The sequence below is a fragment of the Cheilinus undulatus genome, linkage group 20, assembly GCF_018320785.1.
Source record: "Cheilinus undulatus linkage group 20, ASM1832078v1, whole genome shotgun sequence".
NCBI lineage: Eukaryota > Metazoa > Chordata > Actinopteri > Labriformes > Labridae > Cheilinus > Cheilinus undulatus.
In genome coordinates, this window is record NC_054884.1 from 27318947 (window position 1) to 27343949 (window position 25003).

Here is a 25003-nt window from a genome sequence, read left to right on the forward strand (position 1 = left end):
TCTCTGCTGCCATCTAGTGGGTTTTTAAAACACTCCAGTAACTGCAGCTAAAGATAACTTGACAGTTTGTTGACATCAAGCTAAGGTCTCAAGTTTTCCACGCTGTTGTCGTGCTCTTGTTTGTGAAGCTTTAAGTGACAAAATAGAGAGAAGGCGGATACCTGAGAGGTAAAGATCAGGGACTTAAATTAGCTTAGGTGACACCTAGAGGCTAGGGGACACCTGTCACCCAAAACTGAGTGCCATTAATTATACATAACTTAGCCAGTAAAAGACTACAATTTTAACATGTGTTTGGAAGTGCATTCCCTGCACTTGTTATAAATGTTGCAGATAATAATAATAATAATAATAATAATGATAATAATAATAGCGATAACAAACCTATTGTGAATGTGCTTTAACATATTCTCTCGTTTCATTTTGCTGTGTGAAAATGAAACAAATGTCTGACAAAGACATTAAGTACAGGGTTGGATTAGCTCTTATGTTGAACACATGCTGTGGTGACCTAAAAAGAAACATTCAAGACATCACTCTAAACTTAAAGTGTTGATATGCAACAAGACTTTTTTTGGAGCACCAAAAGATAAAAGTCTGAATTCATACTGCAAAGTTTGGTCCATTTTTATTTGCCTATTGCAACTTCTATTAATAAAATGAAAAATGGCCCACTTAAAAACATAAAGCCTGTGTTTGACTGTATTGTGTTTCATAGTTTTGACACTAGGCCGTGCTGCAGTGTTTATTCTGTAAGCAAACGTTGGGCTGCCATGCCCAGAGAAAGTACATACTTTTATAGTTAGAAGGGGATGTCTTGTTATAGATCCATAGCTTAAACTCACCTCTGTAACATGGAAACCAACCACACTTGGCATTTCCAGTAGTTAAGACCAGCACCGCCCACTACCACTCACCTCTGCAGCCTCCTTCTCAGTATGACTTCTAGTGTTGAATTGAGGGCTCTGCATAGGGCATATTTACTCAGAAGAAAACTAATGTTTAGTTTTAATTCACAAATTTCTAATGAGTGAGAAATGCACTAAAACAAAAAAAAAAATCAGCATTTGTGCTGAAAGCAGTCCTGGGTTACACATGAGCATTCTGGGACCGCTTCCAGCGCAAATGTGAAAGTGCCTTTTTGAGTGCATTTTTCCCTCATGAGAATTTTGTGAATGAAAACAAAATGTCCCCTAGGTGCATTTATAAACTGTACGTATACTGTATTATTAAAACAAAGGATAGTTTGGTATATTTTGAATATCATATTAAAGTACCGAACCTTAAAGTGCCTACATGTTTTCTAGAAGAAAGGTGATAACTCCATCAAAAACTGCTGACAGATCCGGCTTGCACTTATTTTCAGGACTTTACATTCCTTATATGCAGTTGTCAGAAGAAATTGATGTAGCTTTTTATATTACTGGTATTTGCAATATTTAGTTCTATTTGATGTTAATGGGGCCTTATGCAGGAGTGTGGTTACATTTTGCATTAAATTAATTATAAGAAAATTCTTTGTTATTTGGTCCTGAAATGTTCTTAAGCTCTGCTTACTGGTTCAAACTTGTGCCTCACAGCAGGATTTTTCACAGGCAGAAGTAGGAGTTGTGAAAGAGGCAGCAGCAAGATACAGGTACATCTCAAAAATTAGAATATCATGAAAAAGTTCAACATTTTTTGTCACTCATTTCAGAAAGTGAAACCCATATATTATATAGACTTATTACACATAGAGTGAAATATTTCAAGCCTCTATTTCTTGAAATGTTGAGGGTTATGGCTTACAGATAATGAAAAGCCAAAATTCAGTGTCTCACAAAATTAGAATGTTACATAAGATCAATAAAAAAGGATATTTTAAACAGAAATGTCAGGCTTCTGAAAAGTATGTTCATTTCTGTGCACTTAATACTTGGTTGGGCCTCCTTTTGCATGAATTACTGCATCAATGCAGCGTGGCATGGAGGCGATCAGCCTGTGGCACTGCTCAGGTGTAATGGAAGCCCAGGTTGCTTTGATAGCAGCCTTCAGGTCATCTGCATTGTTGGGTCTGGTGTCTCTCATCTTCCTCTTGATAATAACCCATAGATTCTCTCTGGGGTTCAGGTCAGGCCAGTTTGCTGGCCAATCAAGCACAGTAACATCATGGTCATTGTTCGAGCTTTTGGTGCCTTTGGCAGTGTGGGCAGGTGCCAAGTCCTGCTGGAAAATGAAATCAGCATCTCCATAAAGCTTGTCAGCAGAAGGAAGTATGAAGTGCTCTAAAATGTCCTGGTAGATGGCTGCATTGACTGTGGACTTCAGAAAACACATGGACCAACACCAACAGATGCCATGGCAGCCCAAATCATCACTGACTGTGGAAACTTCACACTGGACTTCAAGCAACATGGATTCTGTGCCTCTCCACTCTTCCTCCAGACTCTGGGACCTTGATTTCCAAATGACATGCAAAATTTACTTTCATCTGAAAGGGGTCCAGTTCTTTTTCTCCACAGCCCAGGTAAGATGCTTCTGACACTGTCTCTGGTTTGACATGAGGAATGTGACATCTGTAGCCCATGTCTAGGATTCGTAAGCTACAGGAGCAATTCCAAGACGTCTCTTAATTTTTTTGTAACTTTGACATAAGCGCGTGTAAAAATAGGACACACATACAGAAACTCCAGCAATTCCCTCAATATTTCTGTGTGAGCTGAACAAGGGAAAAAAACACTTATTTTTTTCCCCCTTTATCCTTCTAGCTTCCTGATAATTTTACTTTGTTTTTTTCTTCTTCTTCCACATGAGAGGATGTGAAACACTGTAAGGCATTTACATTTTTTTTCCAAAGATGTTGTGAAAGGCATTTAAGGCCACGGCAATTGGTGTCATAAAAACTACAACATGGACTCTTCTCCATTATTCTGATGCTGAACTCACCTGACCTCTGAGAAATGCCATCCCTGCAGCTTCTTCCCATCTTTGGACTGGTTTCCTCAGCACTCAATGCGTACCCTTCACAAACGTGCACATAAAAAAACATGAGCATTCTTGATCTAAGAGTAAACACTTTAGAGCAGTGGTTCTCAACTGGTGGGTTGGGACCCAAAAGTGGGTCCCAGAGCAGTTTTTAGTAGGTCCTAAATGTGTCTGGTAAAAATGGTGGCAAAAGTCTAAGAAGAGCATGTATCTATACCTTTTGTTTTGCTGTTTTATTGTGATAATAATAATAATAATAATAGCCTCATCCAGAAAGCCTGCCTATGAACTCTGCATGATGAGTTGGATGACCCCCTTTTGCAAGGCTATATCAGAAGAAAAAATAAAGAATAGAAATAAGTTAATAAAATGGTATGCTTAAAGTTCTTATTTCTATGCTTTAATTGTTGCATCATTAGTGTTTTCCCTATGATATGAGTTATGATTAGCCTGCATGTTAATTTGAGGAGCCATAACTTTTTTTTCTGGTGGCCATGATACTTTGTTGTACAATCCCTGGAGAAAATTGCTGAATTCCATTATATCTTGCCATATCTTCTCTTCACAAGCTAAGAGTAAGTCCTAGAACATCAGAGATGGACACCAGGCTGATCAGGCTGCACAAGCCACTGAGGCAGGACCAACTACCTGAGAACAAGAGAAAAACATTGGATATTTATTTTCCTCTGAAGGTAAAAAAAACAGGTATTTTATTACACTGACAAGCAAACCATCATACCTTATGAGCTTTGAGCTCAGATTTCCCTGGAACTCTGAATCCAGTGATTGCTTTTTTTCTGTTATGGCATCTTATTCTCTTCATCCTGTCCATCTTTTTCTGATCAAGGAGCTTCTGCAACACCTTCAAATGATCGGCTAAAAAACACAGATGCTCTGAATCAATTTTAGCATATTTTTTTCTATGGAGTGAATAAATTTATTCACCACATGCCATATTGGCTTTTATTTTAAGATTTCTACTTTTCCCAATGTCATTTTTTCTTGTTAAAGTCTAAATTTAATAAAGAAACCAAAATTTGAATTCTCAAAAGCAAAAATTGGATGCTCGTTTTTGTTTTTGTGACTGAAATGACACAGGAAAGTCTTTTTTTTTTCACCTTCATTTTAATGGCCCCTGTTTGCAGACATTCATAACGACATGCACACTTTATCCATAAACTCATGTACCCTTAGAAAACTGCAAACATATTTTTAAAATATTTAATCGATAGCACCACTGAGCATGCCCAGGACACTATCCCACAGCCAAGACATTTCTCTTTCAATGGCGCTGGGCAATCCTAGGAGTTATGCTCTGCCCACATCAGCTGCCTGCTCACTTTTTCTAAACAAGGTGTCTGTCATTTAGAAAAAGGGAAAACTAAACTCCATAAGGTGTCAGAACTTAACACTAAACCAATGTTTAACTTTTGTGGATGGATTTCACATATGGATGGAGAAAACCTGTCTTAATAGTACTGATGTTCTCTGGCTTGTTCTTACAGCAAACGAGAGACACATGCAGGGCATTTGGGGACCTAGAGTTCAGTTTTAACCCAATTTTAAAAATTACACAGCAGGCAACATGCTTGTGTCCAACTGTCCATGCTTAATGGATCTTTGAATTCTTTTGAAAAATGTGTGCCAAATAAAAAAAAAAAAGAAAACTGAAAGATGGCTCCATTTTTTTTTCACTTTGAAAACGACAAAAAACGGAATTGCAAGAGCTGACCAGGTTTTTGAGGCTCGTTTTGACCAGGAAATGGAACTGCTTAAAATACAGGGGCAACTAGCCCTGTCTTAGGCTACATTATAAGTTTCTAATAAATGTTTACTACGTTTAATACGAATGTCTTCATGTAATAAAAATCTATTTCATATTTTTCAGCTTGAACAATAGTTAGCCTGGCCTTCTAGATGTGATAATACAGTGGCTGTTATTTAATCCTGAAATGAATCTAATCACTGCAGACAAATGCCTCCGTGTCCCCCTGTGGTGAAAATAACACATCAGCACAGCCCACTGAGTCAACATCGTCCCCCTCTCTATTATAACCGAGCAAAGGTTGTTATGACTGCAGGACGGAAACAATGTTAAGGACCCACCCACCTCCGGGCTACTCTCTCCGCTTCCCTCTGCCCGTCTCTTCCTGGATCTCAAGTCCGTGACTCCTACGTAAGTTGCCTAAATCTTTTTTATTTTGGACCGCAGATACACATGCAATATCAATATTAGCGTGAAATGCGACTACGACATCACCAACGTACTTCTTTAGTGTTATTTCCGGTGTTTGCTAGCTTGTTTCCCTGTATGTGGAATGTAAGAAATTAGCCTCGCCCAATTAAACAGACACTGACGGTGTGGAGCCGTTCAGCTGTCACGTTAAAACTGCGACAAATCTTTGATTTTAATAAATTTGAGAGCTTTATATCTCTTGTTTGTACTCGTACTAGAAGTTCCTGACGTTTCTTTATGCGTTCAGCCTAGATGCTAAAGGCGTCAGAGTAACTTGCTTCGGTAGTGTTATGTAACGCTAACGGACCGCTGGCTCTTGGATGCAAGAAAGCCAAGAGAACCAATTACAAAATAAATGGACTGTCTAGCATATTAATATATATTTTAAAGTATTTCACCTTAAATAGATCTTACCTGTGCTGTAAAACTCACCCAGTTATGGAGTTCTGGAAATAGGCCCATAATGCTAAAACTTGGATTAGAGGGGTCTGCTGCTTTCAGAGACGTTCGGAAAATAAGTACGGGGTTAAAGTTTGAACAAACCTGTGCTTTAACATATCACAAAGTGATAAAACAGGGCAGAGTATAACAACAGTAGCAATCTTTTGGTTACTTCTGGTTTGCTGGAAAGATCAATACAAATGCTTAAAGCTCCTCTGACATTTGAATCGTGTTTATTTAAAGAAATGCTAATGTAGCAGACAAATCACTTACAGTGTTGAAGTCATTGATAACCCGAGTCATCAATATGGCATGTAAATGTATGGAAAATAAACATATAAATGCAGGTTAACTTTTTCTTTGCGCCATTCAGTCGTAAGGTCAGGGTTATTCGTAATAGTTGTAAATTACGATAACACGCGAAAGCCTCACGAGTGCTTCCAAGGGTCCAACGAAGAAGGCTGGAAACTGTCAGAGGTGTGTCAGCAAACACAAACGCCCTTCACCTTTCACACAGTGTCAGTGTGTAAGCCCAATGAGCCCTAAAATATTGTAATTCATCTGCCAAAATCTATCTTTACATGTAAGTTAATATAATTGTAAATACGGCTCTAAAAGGCTGCGTTTACAAGGTCAACAAGGGACTGTTTTGTAGCATTCAGGCCTCTGTCTCATTGAATTTTCTCTGTCTCCATTTTCTTGTTTGCATTTTAACAAAACAAAAGAAAGTCACAACTGCTGCCTCTGTAAACAGTACTTTATTCAACTGAGTAATGACAGGGAAGAACCTTCACAGATTTTCTGTTCCAAGTTTTTTATTTATTTATTTATTTATTTTGTTGGAGGGAGAGGAAGAGGAAATCCTTAACTCTGTCCAAAATGATGATGATACTCTTAAGTCATCATCATATGACAGAGAGAAGTAGGTGGTGAGTTTGTGTTGTCATAATAGAGATTTGGTCAGTGGAGATGTAATAAGCAAGAAACTCCACTGAGGTTGTGGTCTCAAGTTGCAGGTCATTTATTAGCTTGTGGAAGTAGTGAGTAACGGGTCAAGGCAAGGGTTTTATTAGGATGTTTTCCTGCAGTGTTGTTTTACTATAGATGCACCTATTGTGAAAATCAAGGCAGATACTGATACCTTGTACTGCTTGTTGGCAGACTGAATGTAGCTACACTCATGCTTTAGTAGAAATCTGTAAGAAATAAACCTATGGAAGCAGATTTTAAAGTTAGGGAACAAGTTTTAAGTGCTAGAAGTCTTCTAGTGTCTGTTTGTCTATGAAGTAGTGTTGACAAGTTTTATTTGAACAACTTCGGTTTGTGTAAATACCAGAACATGGGAATTTACTACACTAGAATTTCTTTGTCAACTAGGGCCTTTGCCCTCTGGACTAAATCACAGTAAGAAAAAGTCTCTGTATTAGTGTAGTTGTAATGATCCTTGCATTCCCCAGTTACATTGTTTTGTCTGGGCCATGCAATGTATGACCACCAAAGAAAGGAAATGTTCCAAGTTAGGATCATCCAGGTGCTTTTAAATCTAATTGTCTCTCTGTCAGAAAAATAACTCCTACAAAAACCCAGCTGTAATGAGAGTCATCACAATACATGACAATAACTTTGTCACCCCTAGGTCCTAATCAAAGATGAGCTACCCAGGATACCCTCCTCAGTCGGGTGGATACCCGCCACAAACAGGGGGCTACCCACCTCAGTCTGGTGCATACCCACCCCAGGCAGGCAGCTATCCTCCAGCACAAGGCGGATACCCACCGGCAGCCGGCGGAGGCTACCCTCCAGCAGCGGGAGGCTACCCCCAACAAGCAGGAGGATACCCCCAGCAGGCAGGCGGATACCCACCCCAGGCTGGCGGTTATCCTTCCGCGGCAGGCGGCTTCCCACCAGCAGCAGGAGGCTATCCTCCCCAGGCGGGCGGCTACCCTGCTCCAGCTGGAGGCTTCCCTCCTCAGGCTGGAGGATATCCGGCCCAGTCTGGAGCAGGAGGATATCCATCTCAGCCGCCAGCAGGTGACGCTGAATGATGACTTTTTAATTCTTTACATTTTTGATACTTTATCAAAGATTAAATTCTGGTATCATCATTAAAACCCTCCTTAAAAAAACAATATTTCCTTGTGCATAATATATACAATATATCTTTACAACAAAATAAAAGTTGGAGAAATTATAGGAGAAGTAAAACCATGACATAAATAAATGTACTATTTTTCTTTAGTGTTTTGAGTTATTTGTCAATATTTCATTGCAGCTGGTGGTTGGGGTGCAGCACCAGGCGGCTACGGAGCAGTGCGTATCTTCTTATCCTCACCTCTGCTGTCTCAGCTCACTGAGAGCATATGGAGTGACTTAAGCCAAATCTTGTGTTTGCTTAAATCACCTTATCTTCACCAGTCCCACTAATGAATCTCATTAGCTCTGTATGAGGTTTGTAGCCTGGGACTTACATCTGTCCTCTCTCTGCAGCCAGGAGGGGCTCAGCAGGGATACCCAGCAGGCCCAGGGGGCCCTGCACCGGGCCAGCCCATGCCAAGTTACCCCGGAGGACCTGGGACTAGCCCCTCTATGCCTGCATATGGAAGTGGAGTTCCATCCAATCCTCAGGCACCTGCTATTCCAGTAAGAAGAGTTTGTCTTCTTAGTAGATTTTCCATGCACATGTTCCTGAATGTTATATTCATGTCTCCATCCAACATGCAGTTATTATTTGGCCTTTTGTTTATTGCAGACGCTCATGTTGTATTGACAGTAACATAGTGATTTATTGTGCAGCAGTTTTTTTTCAATGTAAATTAATGTAAATTAATCTAGAGTATTTCCTGCAAAAGAATACATCTCATAGCAGCTCAAACTTAATCACATGCTGAGGTTTTATTATACGAGTGATCCGCTGTAGCCAGATGATATTACAGGAATCTTAATTAAATAAAATGGCAATGCACTGTTTTCCCCCAGCAACAGGGAGCAAGAGAGAGAGAGAAAGCTCTCATATGCAGATAGACAGTGTGGATGAGCAGCAAATACTAGCAGAAGTACTTTCAGAAAAGAGGAGTAAGTGCAGACAGCTGCTCTTTGTTTATGGTGCAGCAGGTCAAAACGCTCCTCCTCTGCTGATGAACACCTCATGTCCATGGCATGCTGTGTGATTGGCTATCACATTACTTATTGTGTCGCTGTGCGCAAGGCAAAATGTGCAACTTATGTGTTTGAGTCTCTGACTCAGATTCTGTTTTATTCAAAACAGATGTCAGACTACATGTTTTTTTTTTGTCTGTTATCATGGTCAATATGTCAGATTTGGCATAATCTTGTCAGTGAAATTCTACCATTGTTTTCAACCCATGTTCTGTGTGGCAGCAGTGATGCCATTGTTAATTTGTTTGTATTTTATTTATTGCAATGTGTTGTCCACTAGACCACTGATTCTCAACTGGTGGATCAGGACCCAAAAGTGGGTCGCCAAGCAATTTTCATTGAGTAGCAAAAGAGTGCCTCGATAAAACTATGTAACAAAAATCCTATAATGTGCTTTTATTTTGAAGGATATGTCTCAGTCCCTTTGTTTCATTACCTCTTTTGTTCTATTTTTCATAAAAAACAGTTATGATTGCAAAACGTAGGAATTTTGGGTCGCTATTTGCCAGTAAGGATATGGTGGCTGGTCTTGTCTTCCATATTGTCACCAAGTGACCAGATGGCAGCAGTCTGTATTTAAGAGATAAGGGGTGGCTCTGGTCAGCAAGGATAGCTTTGGCCCTCTTTGTGGCTCTGACTCTAAAAAGGAGGAGTAGCTCTTCAGAATTTGTGCTGTGCATTTTTACAATGCTGTTTATTGGTGCACCTTTAATATGATCTTAGTTGTATTTGTTTCTAATGTTTTAATCCTTGTTTTATATCTAGAAAGGCTTCAGGGGTTCAATTAAAGACTTCCCTGGGGCTGATCCACTGAGGGATGTTGAAGTTCTCCGGAAAGCCATGAAGGGTTTTGGTAAGTGAATTGTGCTTATTTAATAAGATAAACCCATGTAATATATTGTCAAAAAGGCATTTAAGAGCATTAAATATCCTTATGTTTTATTCTCTATACAGGCACGGATGAAAATGCCATCATTGAACTTCTGGGAAATCGTAGCAATAAGCAGAGGGTTCCAATGGTAGCAGCCTATAAGACAACATATGGAAAGGTGAGTTTTCTAACATTCTATGTGATATTTTTTACTTGTTAGATTAAATTAGGCCCTTTAATTCTCCATCACTGACTCGCACAGAAACTTTCTCCATGCTGACAACATGGTTTGTTGTTTCCTTTTGTCCCTCCAAGGATTTAGTCCATGATCTGAAGTCTGAGCTGACTGGAAACTTTGAGAAGCTGGTCCTGGCAATGATAAAGACCCCCACACACTTTGATGCATCTGAGCTCAGAGAGGCTATAAAGGTTGGAAGTTTGAGATGTTGTCCAAGGGCATGCTTTAATTTTGGTTTCGTAGTCCAAACCGCATCGTGTGACTCATCATGTTGAGGGAAAATACACTAAATATATGAGAAAGCATGGCGAGTTCAGATCTGTTTTGAAGCTTTTGAATCTTTCCACGTCTGCTTAAAACTTTCTTTATTTTCAGGGTGCAGGGACTGATGAAGCTTGTCTGATTGAGATTCTGTCGTCTCGCTCCAATGCTGAGATAAATGAAATCACAAGAATCTACAAATCTGGTGAGTTTTTATTTTGATGTTTTATTTATCTGATATAATTCTGTCTGTCTTTAAGCCCATCATGTTTACTTTTAAGTTACCCTTTACCTAAAGTAAAAATCAGATGATTTAAAAATGATGTTTGCTGAGTGTTTACCCGTGTTACCACTTTAGGCAGAGGTTACAACAGTTCCATCCACACAGTGAAAGAAAGCAGGCTGCTATGCAGCAGCATCAGCGTTGAGCCTGAATGCTGAAAAACACAAAAACCTCTAAAGAGGAAAGAGCTGAGGGATGTGCTTGAGGCAAGATCAATGTGGAGTTTGCTGACTGAGCCTAAAATCAGCATGTTCAGTCTTGTGAATCTGGCTCAGTCACAATCCTAGTGTGGTTTGGAGAACTAATTCAGCTGGTACCAGGTTTAGTTTCAGATTTGACTCGTGTGAACAGCGCTCCTTCATCGGTGATTATCTGATGACTCTCTCTGCAGATCCTCAGATAATAAAAGTAGGGATACGCAATATTATCAGCATGGTATCAGTATCAACAGGCATCAAAATTTCTGATATGAACAGGCGATACCATCCATGCGTATCATCAGAATGTACAAATGTGTTTTTGAAGTTTAAAGCAGAATCAATGAACCTACGTCAGCTGAAGTTTGTCTTTTAACATCTTTGTTCCTTCAGCTTCAAAGTGTGATAAAAGACTCAATGTGGGCAAAGTATTTGTGGCATGTGAAAAACACTGCTGTGTTGTACTTTTACTTGAGTACAATAATCTTGAACCAGCTACTTTGGTTAAAATTTATGTAAGTAGAAGTAAAAATACTGGTCGATAAAAATATTTAATTTAAAGTTTACTTAAAGTACTGAGTACAGTCAAATATTATCTTTCCATATTGGCATTGATCAAATCAAAAGGATAAAATAAACTGAATACAGATCTGTGGTGAGGAGCAGCACTTTTGAGAGGGGTTCATCGGGTTTTACTAGGTTTCACATGGTTTTCCTTCCCTCTATGGTCTTGTTTCTTTCTCTGTTTGGTAATTTGTTATTATGAGTGTCACTGCCTCGCTGGCTGCAAAACAAATCTACCTATGGGTAACCTGATCCTGAGCACCAAACCCCTAACCGCAGCAGCCGTCACTCTGACATCTCTCCATTTCCATGGGATCCTGTTTCTGCATGTATCTCGGCCCGGCACCCGGTGCATTTCACCCCTTTTTTTTTTTTTTTTTTTTTTTTTTTGGTTTGTTTTTTTAATTTCTAATCTTTTCGCCTCTGTGAGATGAGGGAAATCTCAATCTGTATTATGATAAAAACTTTTTATGTTTACTTTAAATGTAAAAAAGATCAAGGAAACAAAACAGTAAATCTGTAAAAGACATAAGTCAGAGGCAATGGCAGAGTATTAAATGGTAAAATTGTAGCGCAGTAATTGCCCAAGAGGCTTTCACTTGTATGCATCCGCAGCTTTGAAATCAGGTACATATAAGTGCCAGGAATCCTGATTTCCACCCACATGCCAATGACCATGGACCACTGTGTTTTTTAGAAGACTATTGGGATCCCTTTCATGTCCAATTGTCTTTAATTTAAGCACATATTTGCTTGTTTAACTCCAATTTTTGTTGCTTCCCCTACTGAAAGCAGACATGTTTGAGGCTGTTTTGCAGCCAGTATAAGAAAGGGGGTGTGTCGCAGTGTGAATGTGAAATCAGTGCATACCCTCAAATTATCGCAGCTTATCCAAATTTTAAAAATCCTCCTGTTAATGAGGGGCATGCAAGCAGGCAAATGCATGTCAAGATTTATGTTCTGATGCTAAAAAGGGTGTCTACCCCTTTATTAATACAAAATTGATGCAAATGAGTGTTTTCCTGAAGAGCTGCTCCTTCTTTCCAGAGTACGGGAAAACCCTGGAAGACGCAATCAACAGTGATACTTCTGGTCACTTCCGCAGACTCCTGGTCTCTCTCTGTCAGGTAGCTGCTGCTGATTCATAACAAACTTATGACAGATGTCAGTGAAAGTTGAGCACAGACATACTCCCACACCCACATTCTGTTTATTTATGAGCACAACATGCCTCGCTCTTTCTAGGGAAACCGTGATGAGAGGGAGACTGTCGACATGTCCCTTGCCAAACAGGACGCTCAGGTATCAGTTGAAGCTCCTCAACCGTTGTAAAACTCTTTAGATTAATAATCAAACCTCATCATGCTGCTTTTTTTATCTTGCATGTCTCCGCGCGGGTGACAGAAACTGTACGCAGCCGGGGAGAATAAAGTTGGGACGGATGAGTCTCAGTTCAATGCCATCCTGTGTGCTCGCAGCAGGCCTCACCTCAGAGCAGGTGGGTGCAGTAAACATACTTTCTGTATTCCTCCATCTTCAGAGATTTAACACCAGATTTCTGCATCGTTTCCCCTGCACTGACACTATATTTACACCCTGTGATTCTTGCCTTTCCCAGTGTTCCAGGAGTACCAGCACATGTGCGGCCGAGACATTGAGAAGAGTATCTGCAGGGAAATGTCCGGAAATCTGGAGTCTGGCATGGTGGCTGTGGGTACGTTCGTTTGGGTCTGTTTTTCCAAACCTTAACCAAACAGGAGAGTCTTTCCAAACACATGTTGAAGCTTTAAGTATATATCAGAGGCACTCTTAAAAACTTTCCTGGAAGGAGTTGGAAAATATCTTACAGATGCAAACTTGCTGCTGTTTGACCTAAATACCTTTTAACCCTGATTGATCCTTGCTGTTCATGGATTGTAGGACTGCTGTGCATCACAGATTATTTTACAGCTCAACTCCTAAAATGTTGTGGATGCCACTTAAAAAAGGCTGCTATTTTCAATCAAATGTGGGGTTTCAATGTTGTGTGACACTACAGTGCTTTTAAAAAGTAGTCACCCCCTTAGTTGTTTTACTCTTTTATTGATTTTATAAATCAGTTATGGTCAATATAATTTGGCTTTTTGAAAAAAATAAAAAAAACTTTATAATGTCAGAGTAAAAACAGATTTCGAATTAAATTAAATTAAAACATTTAATGTACAATAAGTGACTGCAGAAATATTCACCCCCTTTAAAGTGACTGACCTAATTCAATAGAGGTCCAGCCAATAGGGTTAGGGTTAGTCTCACAATTAAGTGAAATGGGGAACACCTCAGGGCAGTGGATTGTAGTATTAAGACACCTGTGATTCGAAGGTCCAGTCACTGGTTAATCAGTATTCCTGGCTACCATTACACTATGAAGACAAAAGAACACTCCAATTAACTCAGAGAAAAGATTATTGAAAAGTACAAGTCAGGGGAGGGGTACAAAAAAAATGAAGGCACTGGACATCCCCCACATTTCAGTTAAATCCATCATCAAGGAATTGATGGAATATGTCACATGCGTAAATCTGCCTAGATCAGGCTGTCCTCACAAAGTGAGTGACCGTGCAAGAAGGAGACTAGTGAGAGAGGCCAGCAAGACATCTCTGACAACTCCTACGAAGTTACAAGCTTCAGCAGCTGAGATGGGAGAGACTCTGCATACAACAACTGTTGCCCAGGTTCTTCACCAGTCAAAGCTTTATGGGAGGGTGACAAAGAGAGAGTCACTGTTGAAGACAACTCATTAAACTCCACTAGAGTTCGCCAAAGGCATGTGGGAGACTTCATTGTCAAGTAGAAGAAAATTCTTTGTTCTGATGAGACCAAAATGGTGCTTTTTGGCCATCAGACAAGGGCTATGTTTGGTGGACACCAAACACTGCACATCACCACAAACACACCATTCCTGCTGTGAAGCACAGTGGTGGCAGCATCATGCTGTGGGGATGCTTCTTGGCAGCCTGCCCTGGAAGGCTTGTAAAGGGTAGAGGGTAAAATGAATACAGCAAAATATAGGAAAATCCTGGGGGACAATCTTATTCAGTCTAATGGGAGAAGATTTATTTTCCAGCAAGACAGTGACCCAAAGCTTACAGTGATAGCTACACAGAAATGGTTTGAAGAGAAAAGGGCAAATGTTCTGGAGCGGCTGGGTCAAAGCCCAGACCTCAGTCTGTGGCCCTGACAGAGCTTGAGCAGTTTCACAGAGTCCAGTTTCACAGAGTCCAGATGTGCAAACCTTATGGAGACCTAACCACACAGGCTCAGTGCTGTGATTGCAGCCAAAGGTGCATCTACTAAATACTGTCTAGAAGGGGGTGAATACAGTCACTTATTTTACATTACATATTTTTATTGGACATTATTTTGTAGAAATCTGTTTTCACTTTGGCTTTTTTGACAAAAATGATGATAAAAACTTCTTTAATGTCAGATTATATTGACCATGATTGGTTTACAAAATCAATAAAAAGATGGAACATATAAGGGGGTGAATACTTTTTACTGCACTGTATTAACAGGATAGACTGAGTCTCTCTGAGATGCTCTTTTGGCCCACATTAGAAAGGAAGCTCAGCATACTCTGTGTGTCTTTCCCATATTTGATTTGCTATCATTTCACAAAAAGAGAGACTGAGATAAACGGTCACACAAAGCCAGTTTTCATTTCAACAAGTAAACCCAGAACTTCTATGAGAGTGTTCACTTGAAAAGGACAGTGTCAGCTGCACAAAATCAAATAAAACACAAAAGTCTGCCATCAGCACATCTTAAGAATTCACAAACTCAGAGCAAACTGATATTTGAGGGATATTTTTATATTTTTGAAGCGTGGTTGTATAAGGTATTTGTTTATAGTTATATTTGCCAGAATAGATTTCAGTCTGTTTCCCCTGTAAGGAGCTCAGTGCTCAGCGTACCGCCAAAGAAGCTAGGCTATACAATGCTACACACAGGTACAGTCGCTCCATGTATTATAGTGAATTTAAGGTTAAAATGGGGCAAATGCTAATGTTTGCTCAAATGTACACTATATGAAAAGACTTTGAGTCTTATAGTCTTCCTCCAGAACCAACAAAAAAAGGCTACATTTTGAACTAGCTGCATGCATGATTTGTAAAAGCAAATAAACTGAGTCAGACTAAAATCCAAAGATCCACAGTGTTAGTTAATATTATTACTGGAGTGCCATGAACGTTGTGCCGATTTGCAGCTGCGGAGCTGACACATTGGTGGAAATATCTAAAAATACCTGTAGGAAGTCATTTAGGTGTTATGTCTTAATTGGGGTGTGTAATTGTACGCATTATTCTTTCTTGTATTTCCCCTTAATTTCCGTTTTATTTGTACTTAATTTTCTCATCTAGAACAACATATACATTTTTCATTGAAGTAACTAAATTCCCAGATAATTCTAGATTTCTTTTTCTAATTCACCATTCATTTAAGCATAGAGATTCTCATTTATTTGGTTTCCGAGTTGGTTCATTTGTTTTCGTCTTACCTCTTCTTTTTGTTCATTTTTGCTCCTTTTCTCTGCCATTGCAATAGCATTGGTTATAATCCATAGTTTCTCTTCATTTTCTGCCACTTTCTATCATTCCTGTACAGCATTTTATTTGCACATTATAAAGAAAAATATATTTATAAAAAGACTAAAAAGATTAGGAAGTAGTTGCAGAAGTTATGATGTTTATATTAAGGGGATTAAAATGCTTCAGCAGAGGCAGCAGTCTCTGTCTGTTGCGTAGTTATTATTGAAGTGCTTAATACTGCTTCATCACCTTTTCTCTCTGCCTAGTGTTATTATTAACCTTTATGCAACGCTTCATCTTTTTAGTAAAGTAATGATCATGGTTAGTCTGACTCTGTAGATTCTTGGCACACTCATCTGTTGACCCTTGCTCTTTTTTCCAGTGAAATGCATCAAAAACACCCCTGCCTACTTTGCAGAAAGGCTCCACAAGGCCATGCAGGTATACATCATGTCTTATTCCAATTATCTTGAACAAACTGTCTCAGCTGAGGAGCTAAGGTAAATATTTCACTTCTACCGTCACTGAAATGTCATGTTTTGATGTGCTGACAGGGCGCAGGAACCAAGGACACGACCCTCATCCGTATCATGGTGTCCCGCTCTGAGGTAGACATGTTGGACATCAGGAAGGCGTATGTGCAGACTTATGGGAAATCACTCTACACTCACATCTCAGTAAGTCCCTCTAAAATAATGTCAACATCACAGCTTCACTTATGGGTGTTTTAAAATATCCCGATCATGTGTGCTTGTTTTTGTCAGGGTGATACCTCGGGGGATTACAAGAAGCTGCTGCTGAAGCTGTGCGGAGGCAACGATTAAAAAAGAAAGGAAGCCGACACTTTATCAGGACACCATGTACGTCCACAATGACACAATGTTATAGGACCCCATATCATGTCTGGTGCATGCTGTCTAACATCACATCTGTCAGTCGTTCTGTGTTTTGTATTCTCTTCAATATACATGATTTTTGTTGCTACTGTTTGGAAGTAGATGATTGCCAAATAGTGAAAATATATATTAATATGATTATTTTAAAGAGATAGTACATAGCTTTAACATTAGTGGGTAAACATGGGAACCTTAAATAGCGAGTTTTTAAAGAATCAAACATTTCATAAATAAAGTATGCTAAATGCTAACTATATCAGAGAATAGTATTGAAAGTGTCAAATGCATGGCTTCATTTCAAGTCTGCTCATGTCAACATAGTATAAAAAGATGCAGAAGAAGAACAAGTCTCATATATTAAATATAAAAAGTATATCAACCCTACGTATACGAGGAAGCAAACTGCTTCCATAAACGGTGTTTCTCCTTTTTGGAGGTAAAGCTAACCTTCATGCCAAGCATTTCAATCATGTTCTTGTTGATTTACACAAAGTTTTGTGATACTAATACAAAAATTATAACTATTTGTGTATGACTGAATATCAAGCAGAATACACATGATCTTTTAAAGCTTACTTGTCACTATTGGATGTAAATGTTGAATGTAAAAAAGTCAAATATGAAAAGGTGTCTCTCCTCTGTTAAGTGTCCAAAAGCAGACCTTTCACTCCCTGCATGCAAGTCTATGCAAACTTCACCTTACATCAGCTTCGTAAAGCTTTTGCTCTTAAATGTGTAAGCCTTCTTAGGCATTGCTCAGCATTTACAGACTATGTTGCCTTTTTTCCTGGATGTTCAGAAGCCAAAGCTTAAAGCTACCGTGAGGAGTCTTCAGATGCTTATGAAACCGACTGAAATGAACACAGGTTCTTCTTTATGACCTAGAAAAACAAACAAGAGCATCGGGGAAGCTTGAAATTCCTTCACAATGTTTTTTGGATTCCTGTAAACTGCTGCCATGAGGTAGGTGTCTGTCAAGGCAAAAAAAGCCTTCCCATGGCAAACACTTTTAGTGAATTGTACATTAGACTGTTAAAAGTCAGAGGAAAGACCTATGTTTTTTGGTTACAACTAAGATCAGAGATACACTTGCTGTTTTAACTTGCATTCCAGCTGCGTCTTCGAAATATATGTCCCCTATGCAATGTGTATTACTGGAGGACACCACTAGAGGGCACACGAGATAGCTCAGACTGGCTGTAACTACGTGGTGTGTGGGATGTAAACTACAAACACGGACACACTTAATGAGGTTACCTTAATGTTTATTCTGATATCAGAACTACCATTTTATTAACGTCAATAATCAATACTAGCATCAGGTAGGCTCAGACTGGCAACTGGTGGTTAGATCACACTTTCTGTACATTTCCCAGAATTCTATGTAAACCTGGAAAAAAATCCCCAGATTTCAATGCAAATTCCCCCTAAAATTTCTCAGAAAATGTCCTTAAAAATTACAAATACATTCCCCCAAATGAAACAAATATGTCAGAATTATCAGCAAATATCAATGCAAATTCCCCCAAAAATTTCTCAGAAAATTCCCCCAAAAATTACAAATACACTCCCCCAAATGAAACGAATATGTCAGAATTATCCCCAAATTTCAGAGGAAATTCCTCCCAACATTTCTTAGAAAATTCAAAGAAATATACATAAATTAATTTGCCCAGAATCCATGAATATGTCAGAAACATCCACAAATTTCAAAGCAAATTCTCCCTTAAATATCCCAGAAAATTCCAGGTGAAATTTATAAGAGGTTCCCCAAAATTCCATTAAAATGCTGGACACAACCAAACAAATTCCCTACAATTTCCATGAAAATGTTTGACATTTTCAACAGACAACACCCCCAAAATTTCCCAGTCAAATCCCCAAAAATGTACAAATATATCTTCCAAATTTCCATGAAAACGGCTGAAATTTTTTAAACAAATTTCCTCAATTTCCATGAAAATGCCCAAAATATTCAAAGCAAATTTCACCCAAACCTCCCAAACATATGCTTCAAATTACCATGAAAATACTTACAATTTACCAAGCAAATCCCCCAAATTTCCTAAGAACAACTACTACCAACATTTCAAGCAAATCACTTAAACTTCAACGGACATTCTGGACGATTATGTCATAAATTTTAACAGCAGAATGATCATTATGTTTTAGGAAAGCTAAATGTAACGCATTTGTACATGCAGGGTATTAAGAGGTTAAACATTGATTTCTAAAATAGAATTATATGTCCCAGCTAGTCTGACAGACATTGTAAAGATCTGGAGAATTGTGGACTTGGTTTCTCAGCATGTGTTTAAAATCTTTAGCCAATATTGTCTCTATTGTGTTAACTCATCCACTTGTTAACACATGTATACTGCACGCGTGTTAATGTGTTAATTCTGAGGACTTGCACAGCTGATGCGTCAAACCAGCACTGTGGATGCATGGTAGCCATGATACGTCCACATTTGTGGTGTTAACAGCAAGTATACCTCCAGCCCTATATCACTGAAGAGGGTGCCAGAACCAAATGAAAGTTCCTCACAGTAGCTTTAAACACAGAATATTTTGTGCCTTTTTCTCAGGGCTGCTATGTAAACCTTAAAGAGCTAGTTTCTGTCTCACTGTGGTTTATCACACATGAATCAAACTCCTGTGAATGCAGGAATGTAATAACATTTTTGGTTCTTTATTACCTGTATGTGTTTACATATCCCTCCCAGTGCCCTCCTTTGGTTTGCATGCTGCACCAGCAGAGGGCGCTTTGCTCACATGAAGTATCATCTCTGTCTGTATGGCTGTCTTTCTCTGTTGACTTTAAAGTTTGCCTTTGAACTGAAAATCTCTTGCACTATCTCCTCTTTGCAATCATTTCTGTAACATGATAAAGGTTGAAATCAAATGGATGCCTTTAAATATTTGCCATATGATGGTCCACATCATCTACATTTAACAAACAGCCACCTCTCATTACAATAAAAACTTTAAAAAAAAAAACATTTTGGCATATCTGGTTTGTCTTTGTGAAGTGGGATCATGAGATTTGCATGAAACATCGGCTGTGGATTTTGTGCTCTGAGCCAGCACACAATGAGCAATTTGCATTTCAAAGCTAGCCTCATTTTCACCACCTTGGTCTGGATTATGACTGAGTCAAAGCCCCCATCCTCCCCTCTGTGCTCCAAGCATCACAGGCTGCACGTTCTGTTAAAAGGTGCGAGTAATGTGGCTTACATAAGGGATGTCTGTGTGCGTGTGCTTTGCTGAATAACATGAGAGGGGGGAGAAAATGCCCAGGTTAGCTCTGCAGCTCCACTGATACGGCACAGCGAGCTTTTCTCAGGCTATAAATAATGTCCACATTTAAGGCGCGGGTGTCCTGAAGTCCTTTTATTTTTTGCTGGTCGTTGTGCTCACTGGCCTTAAAGTGCAGCCTCAGAGGGAGACAAATGACTTCAGCGAGCCTCACTTCTTCTACACCTTTTCTCCACACACTCAAAGTGAAAAGCTCCCAGCAGCCGGAGAACAAAAACGGATGAATATTTCATGCTGGTATTTGTATATTTTCTCTCCAGTCGAGACCGTTTGCTGTGATACCTCCTGGTATATAGGTCAAAAGGAAAATCAGGAGGGGGTCCCATTTGGCTTTTACTTTTAGAGACAAAACAGAGCATTTCCCTCTGATTCTGATTTCTAGAAAAGGTGCTTAAATTATTAATGTGATAGCGGGATGCTGCACTCTGTCTGGGATGTGATCGCGCTATGATGCTTGCACATGCAGGGAGGGGCTGTTTTATTCTGATTGTAGACAGGAGTTTTTTTAAGCAATAGCTTTTGGACCATCCTCAGATTTTCTGTAAATATGCTGGAGTTTTTTACAGTTAAAAATATGTTTTTAAAGATTTCCAGTTAGATTTTTAGTCAGTAAAGTCGAAATTGCCCCAAAAATCTTTCAAATTATTGCAAATAGCAATAGTGTTGCTTTGATTTAATAATTTTATTTCTATTTTTATTTACACACAGGAGTACAAATACCAGACACATTAAAAACATCATCATAAATATGCATGTGGGTGTGGCAGAAGCCTGCAAGGGCTTTCTATGAGAAAACCACACCCAGAAGACATACAGAAAAATATATGAGACATTACATATAAAATCCAGAAATCTGGTTCAAACACATGACATGAAATGTTAAAAAATTGGCAAAAATGGGTTAAAAGTGGCAGAAATTGCCAGAAAAAATGGTGAAAAGGGGTTACAGGCAGCCAAAATGGGCATAGCACAGTGAAACACAGTGAAAATGGGCAGAAATGGGCTTACAAAGTTATGAAACAGGGTTAATAGTGGGAAAAAATTTGTTGACAGAGGCAACAATAGGTGGAAATTAAGTAAAATGGAAAGAAAAGTGGCAAAAAATAGTTAAAAGAAGCAAAAATGAGTGTATGGTGGCAAAAATGGGCAGAAAGGTGGTGAAATGGAAGAAATAAGCCAAAATTGATTTAAAGTGGCAAAAATGGGTTTGAAAAGTAATGAAAAGAGCTTTAAATGTGGCAAAAATTGGCTCAAAGTGGCAAAAATGTGTGGAAAAAGTGTTTAAAGCAGGTCTTAAAAGTTGCACAAATAAATAATTTCAGCACCAGAACACAAAATAGCTTGACACTCTCTTCAGCTCCAAAATGACACAACTGTTAACCAGGATGCTAGCACCAATGCTACTGATCCAACACACATGCATTTATACTACCTAAATCACAACTTTGAAGGGCCCATTCATTAGGTCTATCGGGGGCCGAGCCAGTTCTGTGGGTAGGCCTGGACTGAAGCAATATAATTTGTCCAAAGATCCTTAGATAGATCCTCGAGGTACACTATATTGGTCATATCTAATGTTTTCTAGACTCATGACCATGAAAAAATACAAGTATGAATATAGTTTTTGTAATCATCATCTTAAAAGCCATATAGAGCATCATTGACAGTTGAAAGACAGATGAAATGACACTATCCAATGCCCTTTGGAGCTCTAAAACTATTTGTTGATTCAGAAGAGGAACAAGGGGAGCAAGTGCCCCTCTTGATGCAGTAATGTTTGAAAACTTTAACTAAATTGCCCTTTACTGCCCTTTAAATAGTGAAAATGTGACAAAATGCTCTCCTTGTTGCCCTCTATATAGAAAAAAATGACAATCTGCTCTCTTTAGTGCCCACTAAATGGATTTTATTTTACATATTGCCCACTTTAGTGCCCTCTAAATGGACAGAGTTTGACAAAGTTCCATCTTTGGTGCCCCTTAAATGGACAAAATTTAAAGAAATTTATATTTGATGCCTTATAAATGGACATTACTTTCCAAATTGCCCACTTTGGTGCCCTCTTAATGGAATTTATTTTACAAGTTGCCCTCTTCCATGCCCTCTAAATCGACAAAATTAGACAACTTGCCATCTTTGGTGTCCCTTAAATGGGCAAAATTTGAAGAAATTACACTTTATGCCCTCTAAATTGACTTAATTACACAAGTTGCCCGATTTGGTGCCCTCTAAATTGACAAAAATTTGACAACCTGCCATCTTTGGTGCCCCTTAGACTGATAAAATTTGAAGAAATTTCTCTTTGGTGCCCTCTAAATGGACTTAATTTTACAAGTTGCCAAATTGGTGCCTTCTAAATTGACAAAAATTTGATAACCTGCCGTTTGGTGCCCCTTAAATGGAATCTATTTTACAAGTTGCCCAAACTGGTGCCCTCTAAATTGAGAATTTTTTTTTTTAAAGATTTATTTTTGGACTTTTTTAGATAGGACAGTGGATAGAGTTGGAAACAGGGAAGAGAGCGGGGAGAGACATGCAGGAAATAGTGCCACAGGCCGGATTCGAACCCGGGTCACCTGTGCACTTGGTGTGCACCTCAACCACTCGACTACCGGTGTGCCTAAATTGAGAAATTTTGATGTATTCCCTCTATAACGCATGTCTATTTGTGGAGAAAATAATGAAGTTCCATGTTTTCTGGGATTATGCACATTTTAGGTTTACTTCTTCATAACTGTATTACAGATTTTATGCTTTGGTGTCCCATAACAAAGAGCAGGTGCCCTTTCTATTATTTTTGTCCCTGCCCATCAACTATCCGGGGTCTGTCACTGCCACAGGGGGGCACCAAAATCAAAACAAACCAAAAGTCTGTCATAGTAGCTTTAAGATGGCAAATAACTTTTGTTCTATCTGCAATGTTGAGTTAAAAATCCAAACACTGAAATCAAATTGGAAAAGCTAAACAAAGCAACGTATAACAAACACTGAAGATTAGTCACACAGATCAACATAATCTGGATGACAAATTAAATTCTGCGGGTCTTTAGAGATTAATCCACATTTTATCTTCATTCAGATCCCCATCACCAGCCCTCCATGTTAATACATTTCATAGACAATCAGTAAAAGCAAGTATCGACCAAATTGTTGATTTACTGTGGATTTCCTCCAGCTGTCCAATGAGGAATCTGCGGTTAAGTGACATTTGGTTGCCAGAGACATAATCCCGCTTTGAACTTCATGAGTGCATATAAGCAAATTACAAACCCCAGGATTAGACGAGCGACACATAATGAGATGTTGCAGCAGATATCATTATCCAGCCGCACTGAGCTGCAGGTTCATCTTCAGATACTTGATAAAATACAGAAATAAACTTGTTTTTTCTTTGATTTGTGTCTGCAGACTGAAAACATGGAGGAGTTAAAGAGACTTTGAGTTAGCAGGAACACTTTAAATAGCTACCACATAATGTATTCAGTGCAAAACAACAGCAGGAGTTTAAAGTGTGCACGAGCATCCCATTTTAGTGTAATGTTATTGAGGGAGAGATTTACATAATTCCCAAAAGTTCTACCTTTTTCCTGCATAAAACATAAATTAGTTTAGTTGTTACATAACAGCTAACGTTGTTAAATCTGTGCTAAATGTAAGTGGGGGAATCTAAAAGTACAATGTGTACTTAACTAAGCTTTAAAGCCAGGCAATCCACAGAGTGAAGCCTCTGAATAATACACAGTACTGTCAGCAATTATCACAAATGAGCTCCGAGTAGATTTCTAAATCCAGCATCTCTGCACTTTAGCTGTTTTCACTGTGAGGCTGCAGATAAGCTCGTATAGGTGGTCTTATATAGGATGTCATTGCAGTGTTAAGATCATTTCTTTCTTAAGGATATCAGCTTTGTGTGACGTCTGCCTCCTCTGAGATCTACTGGATTATGTGGAGCAGAAGAAAGCTCAGAGAGCAGCAGCGGCAGATGTGTCAGGGGACGATCCAGATGAGGAGCAAGCAGCTATACAATCCTGAGGTATACAGGCGGCTCTGAAAGAGATCCAATCATGGGACAAAGCTTCAGTATGGGATTCACCTCAAAATTAAAACAAAGCCTTTAGAAGCACAGGATGAATGTGCAGCAGTGACTGGTTTCACTGATAAAATGAGCAATGCAGAAATCAATACATTTATAGGATATGTACCGCTGTAATATTTAAATCACAGCTAAAGCTTCACCCATGGACTCTCAAAATGAAAGAACATTTTATTTTTACCTCAACATGCATTACGGTGGGATAATGGCAACTATTCAAAACCGTCTAAACAGTGGTGCATACAGGTGTCGATGTACTCCATTTATATTATTTTATAGACCCATTCAGCAATACATAAACCGCCTTTGTTAAAGACTGCTCCTGCATAGCACACCTGTCCACGCCATGTTTTTTAAAGCACTTACTGTTATAAATGCCTTGTTTTATAGCTCTGTAAAGTTTGCTGTATGTGTGAATGGTGCTCTATAAATGGAGCTGCTTCGCTTTACCAAGAAATAGGCATGTTACACATTGAAACTCGACTTCTGCAGCTTCACTTCAGGAAATAAGGGCCCCACAAAGTAGCTCCACCGAATCCCAGGGATATATCCCAGGGCCTCTGATTGGCTTATCTTGATATTTTCACTCAACCAAGGAACCAAGGCAATAACGATGCTAGATGAAGATAGAAAAAGGCGGACATCCTAGGGGAAACATGCAGCATACCTCTGAGCAATGCACCTCATTAAAGGGATCTTAGGAATATCTTACAAAACGGAGTCATCTTAAAATTTACTATAAAATAACATCAGTTAAGAAAATACTGCCTGAAGCTGCCTAAAATTAGTACTTTTTTTAGTTTTTACTTCTTAGACTGATTTATAGTGTGTTTTCAATGTACAAAAAAGAGAAGAACAGGAAACATTTTGATACATAACAGGATTCTGATCTCTGGGTTGGAAGAAACAGTTTCAAA

General features: G+C 38.9%; 1 protein-coding gene across 1 annotated transcript; it reads left to right on the forward strand.

Annotated features, from left to right (window-relative positions):
• The first annotated feature begins 5011 nt into the window (after nucleotides 1-5011).
• On the forward strand, nucleotides 5012-19527 carry LOC121528124 (annexin A4-like). Its single transcript, XM_041815325.1, has 15 exons — nucleotides 5012-5140; nucleotides 7278-7672; nucleotides 7914-7951; nucleotides 8129-8281; nucleotides 9563-9650; nucleotides 9752-9846; nucleotides 9984-10097; nucleotides 10282-10372; nucleotides 12259-12338; nucleotides 12457-12513; nucleotides 12616-12709; nucleotides 12830-12925; nucleotides 16162-16220; nucleotides 16334-16456; nucleotides 16544-19527. Exons 2-15 carry the CDS (start codon nucleotides 7291-7293, stop codon nucleotides 16601-16603), a joined length of 1530 nt encoding a protein of 509 aa, XP_041671259.1. The 5' UTR covers nucleotides 5012-5140; nucleotides 7278-7290; the 3' UTR covers nucleotides 16604-19527.
• Nucleotides 19528-25003: the final 5476 nt, after the last annotated feature.

What these genes read in the sequence shown, in the direction of transcription:
- LOC121528124 (XM_041815325.1), top strand. Translation starts at nt 7,291, where the DNA reads ATGAGCTACCCAGGATACCCTCCTCAGTCGGGTGGATACCCGCCACAA. An exon ending in CAGGCCTCACCTCAGAGCAG is followed by an intron (nt 12,710 to 12,829) that starts GTGGGTGCAGTA and finishes TGCCTTTCCCAG; the next exon opens with TGTTCCAGGAGTACCAGCAC. An exon ending in GGCTCCACAAGGCCATGCAG is followed by an intron (nt 16,221 to 16,333) that starts GTATACATCATG and finishes ATGTGCTGACAG; the next exon opens with GGCGCAGGAACCAAGGACAC.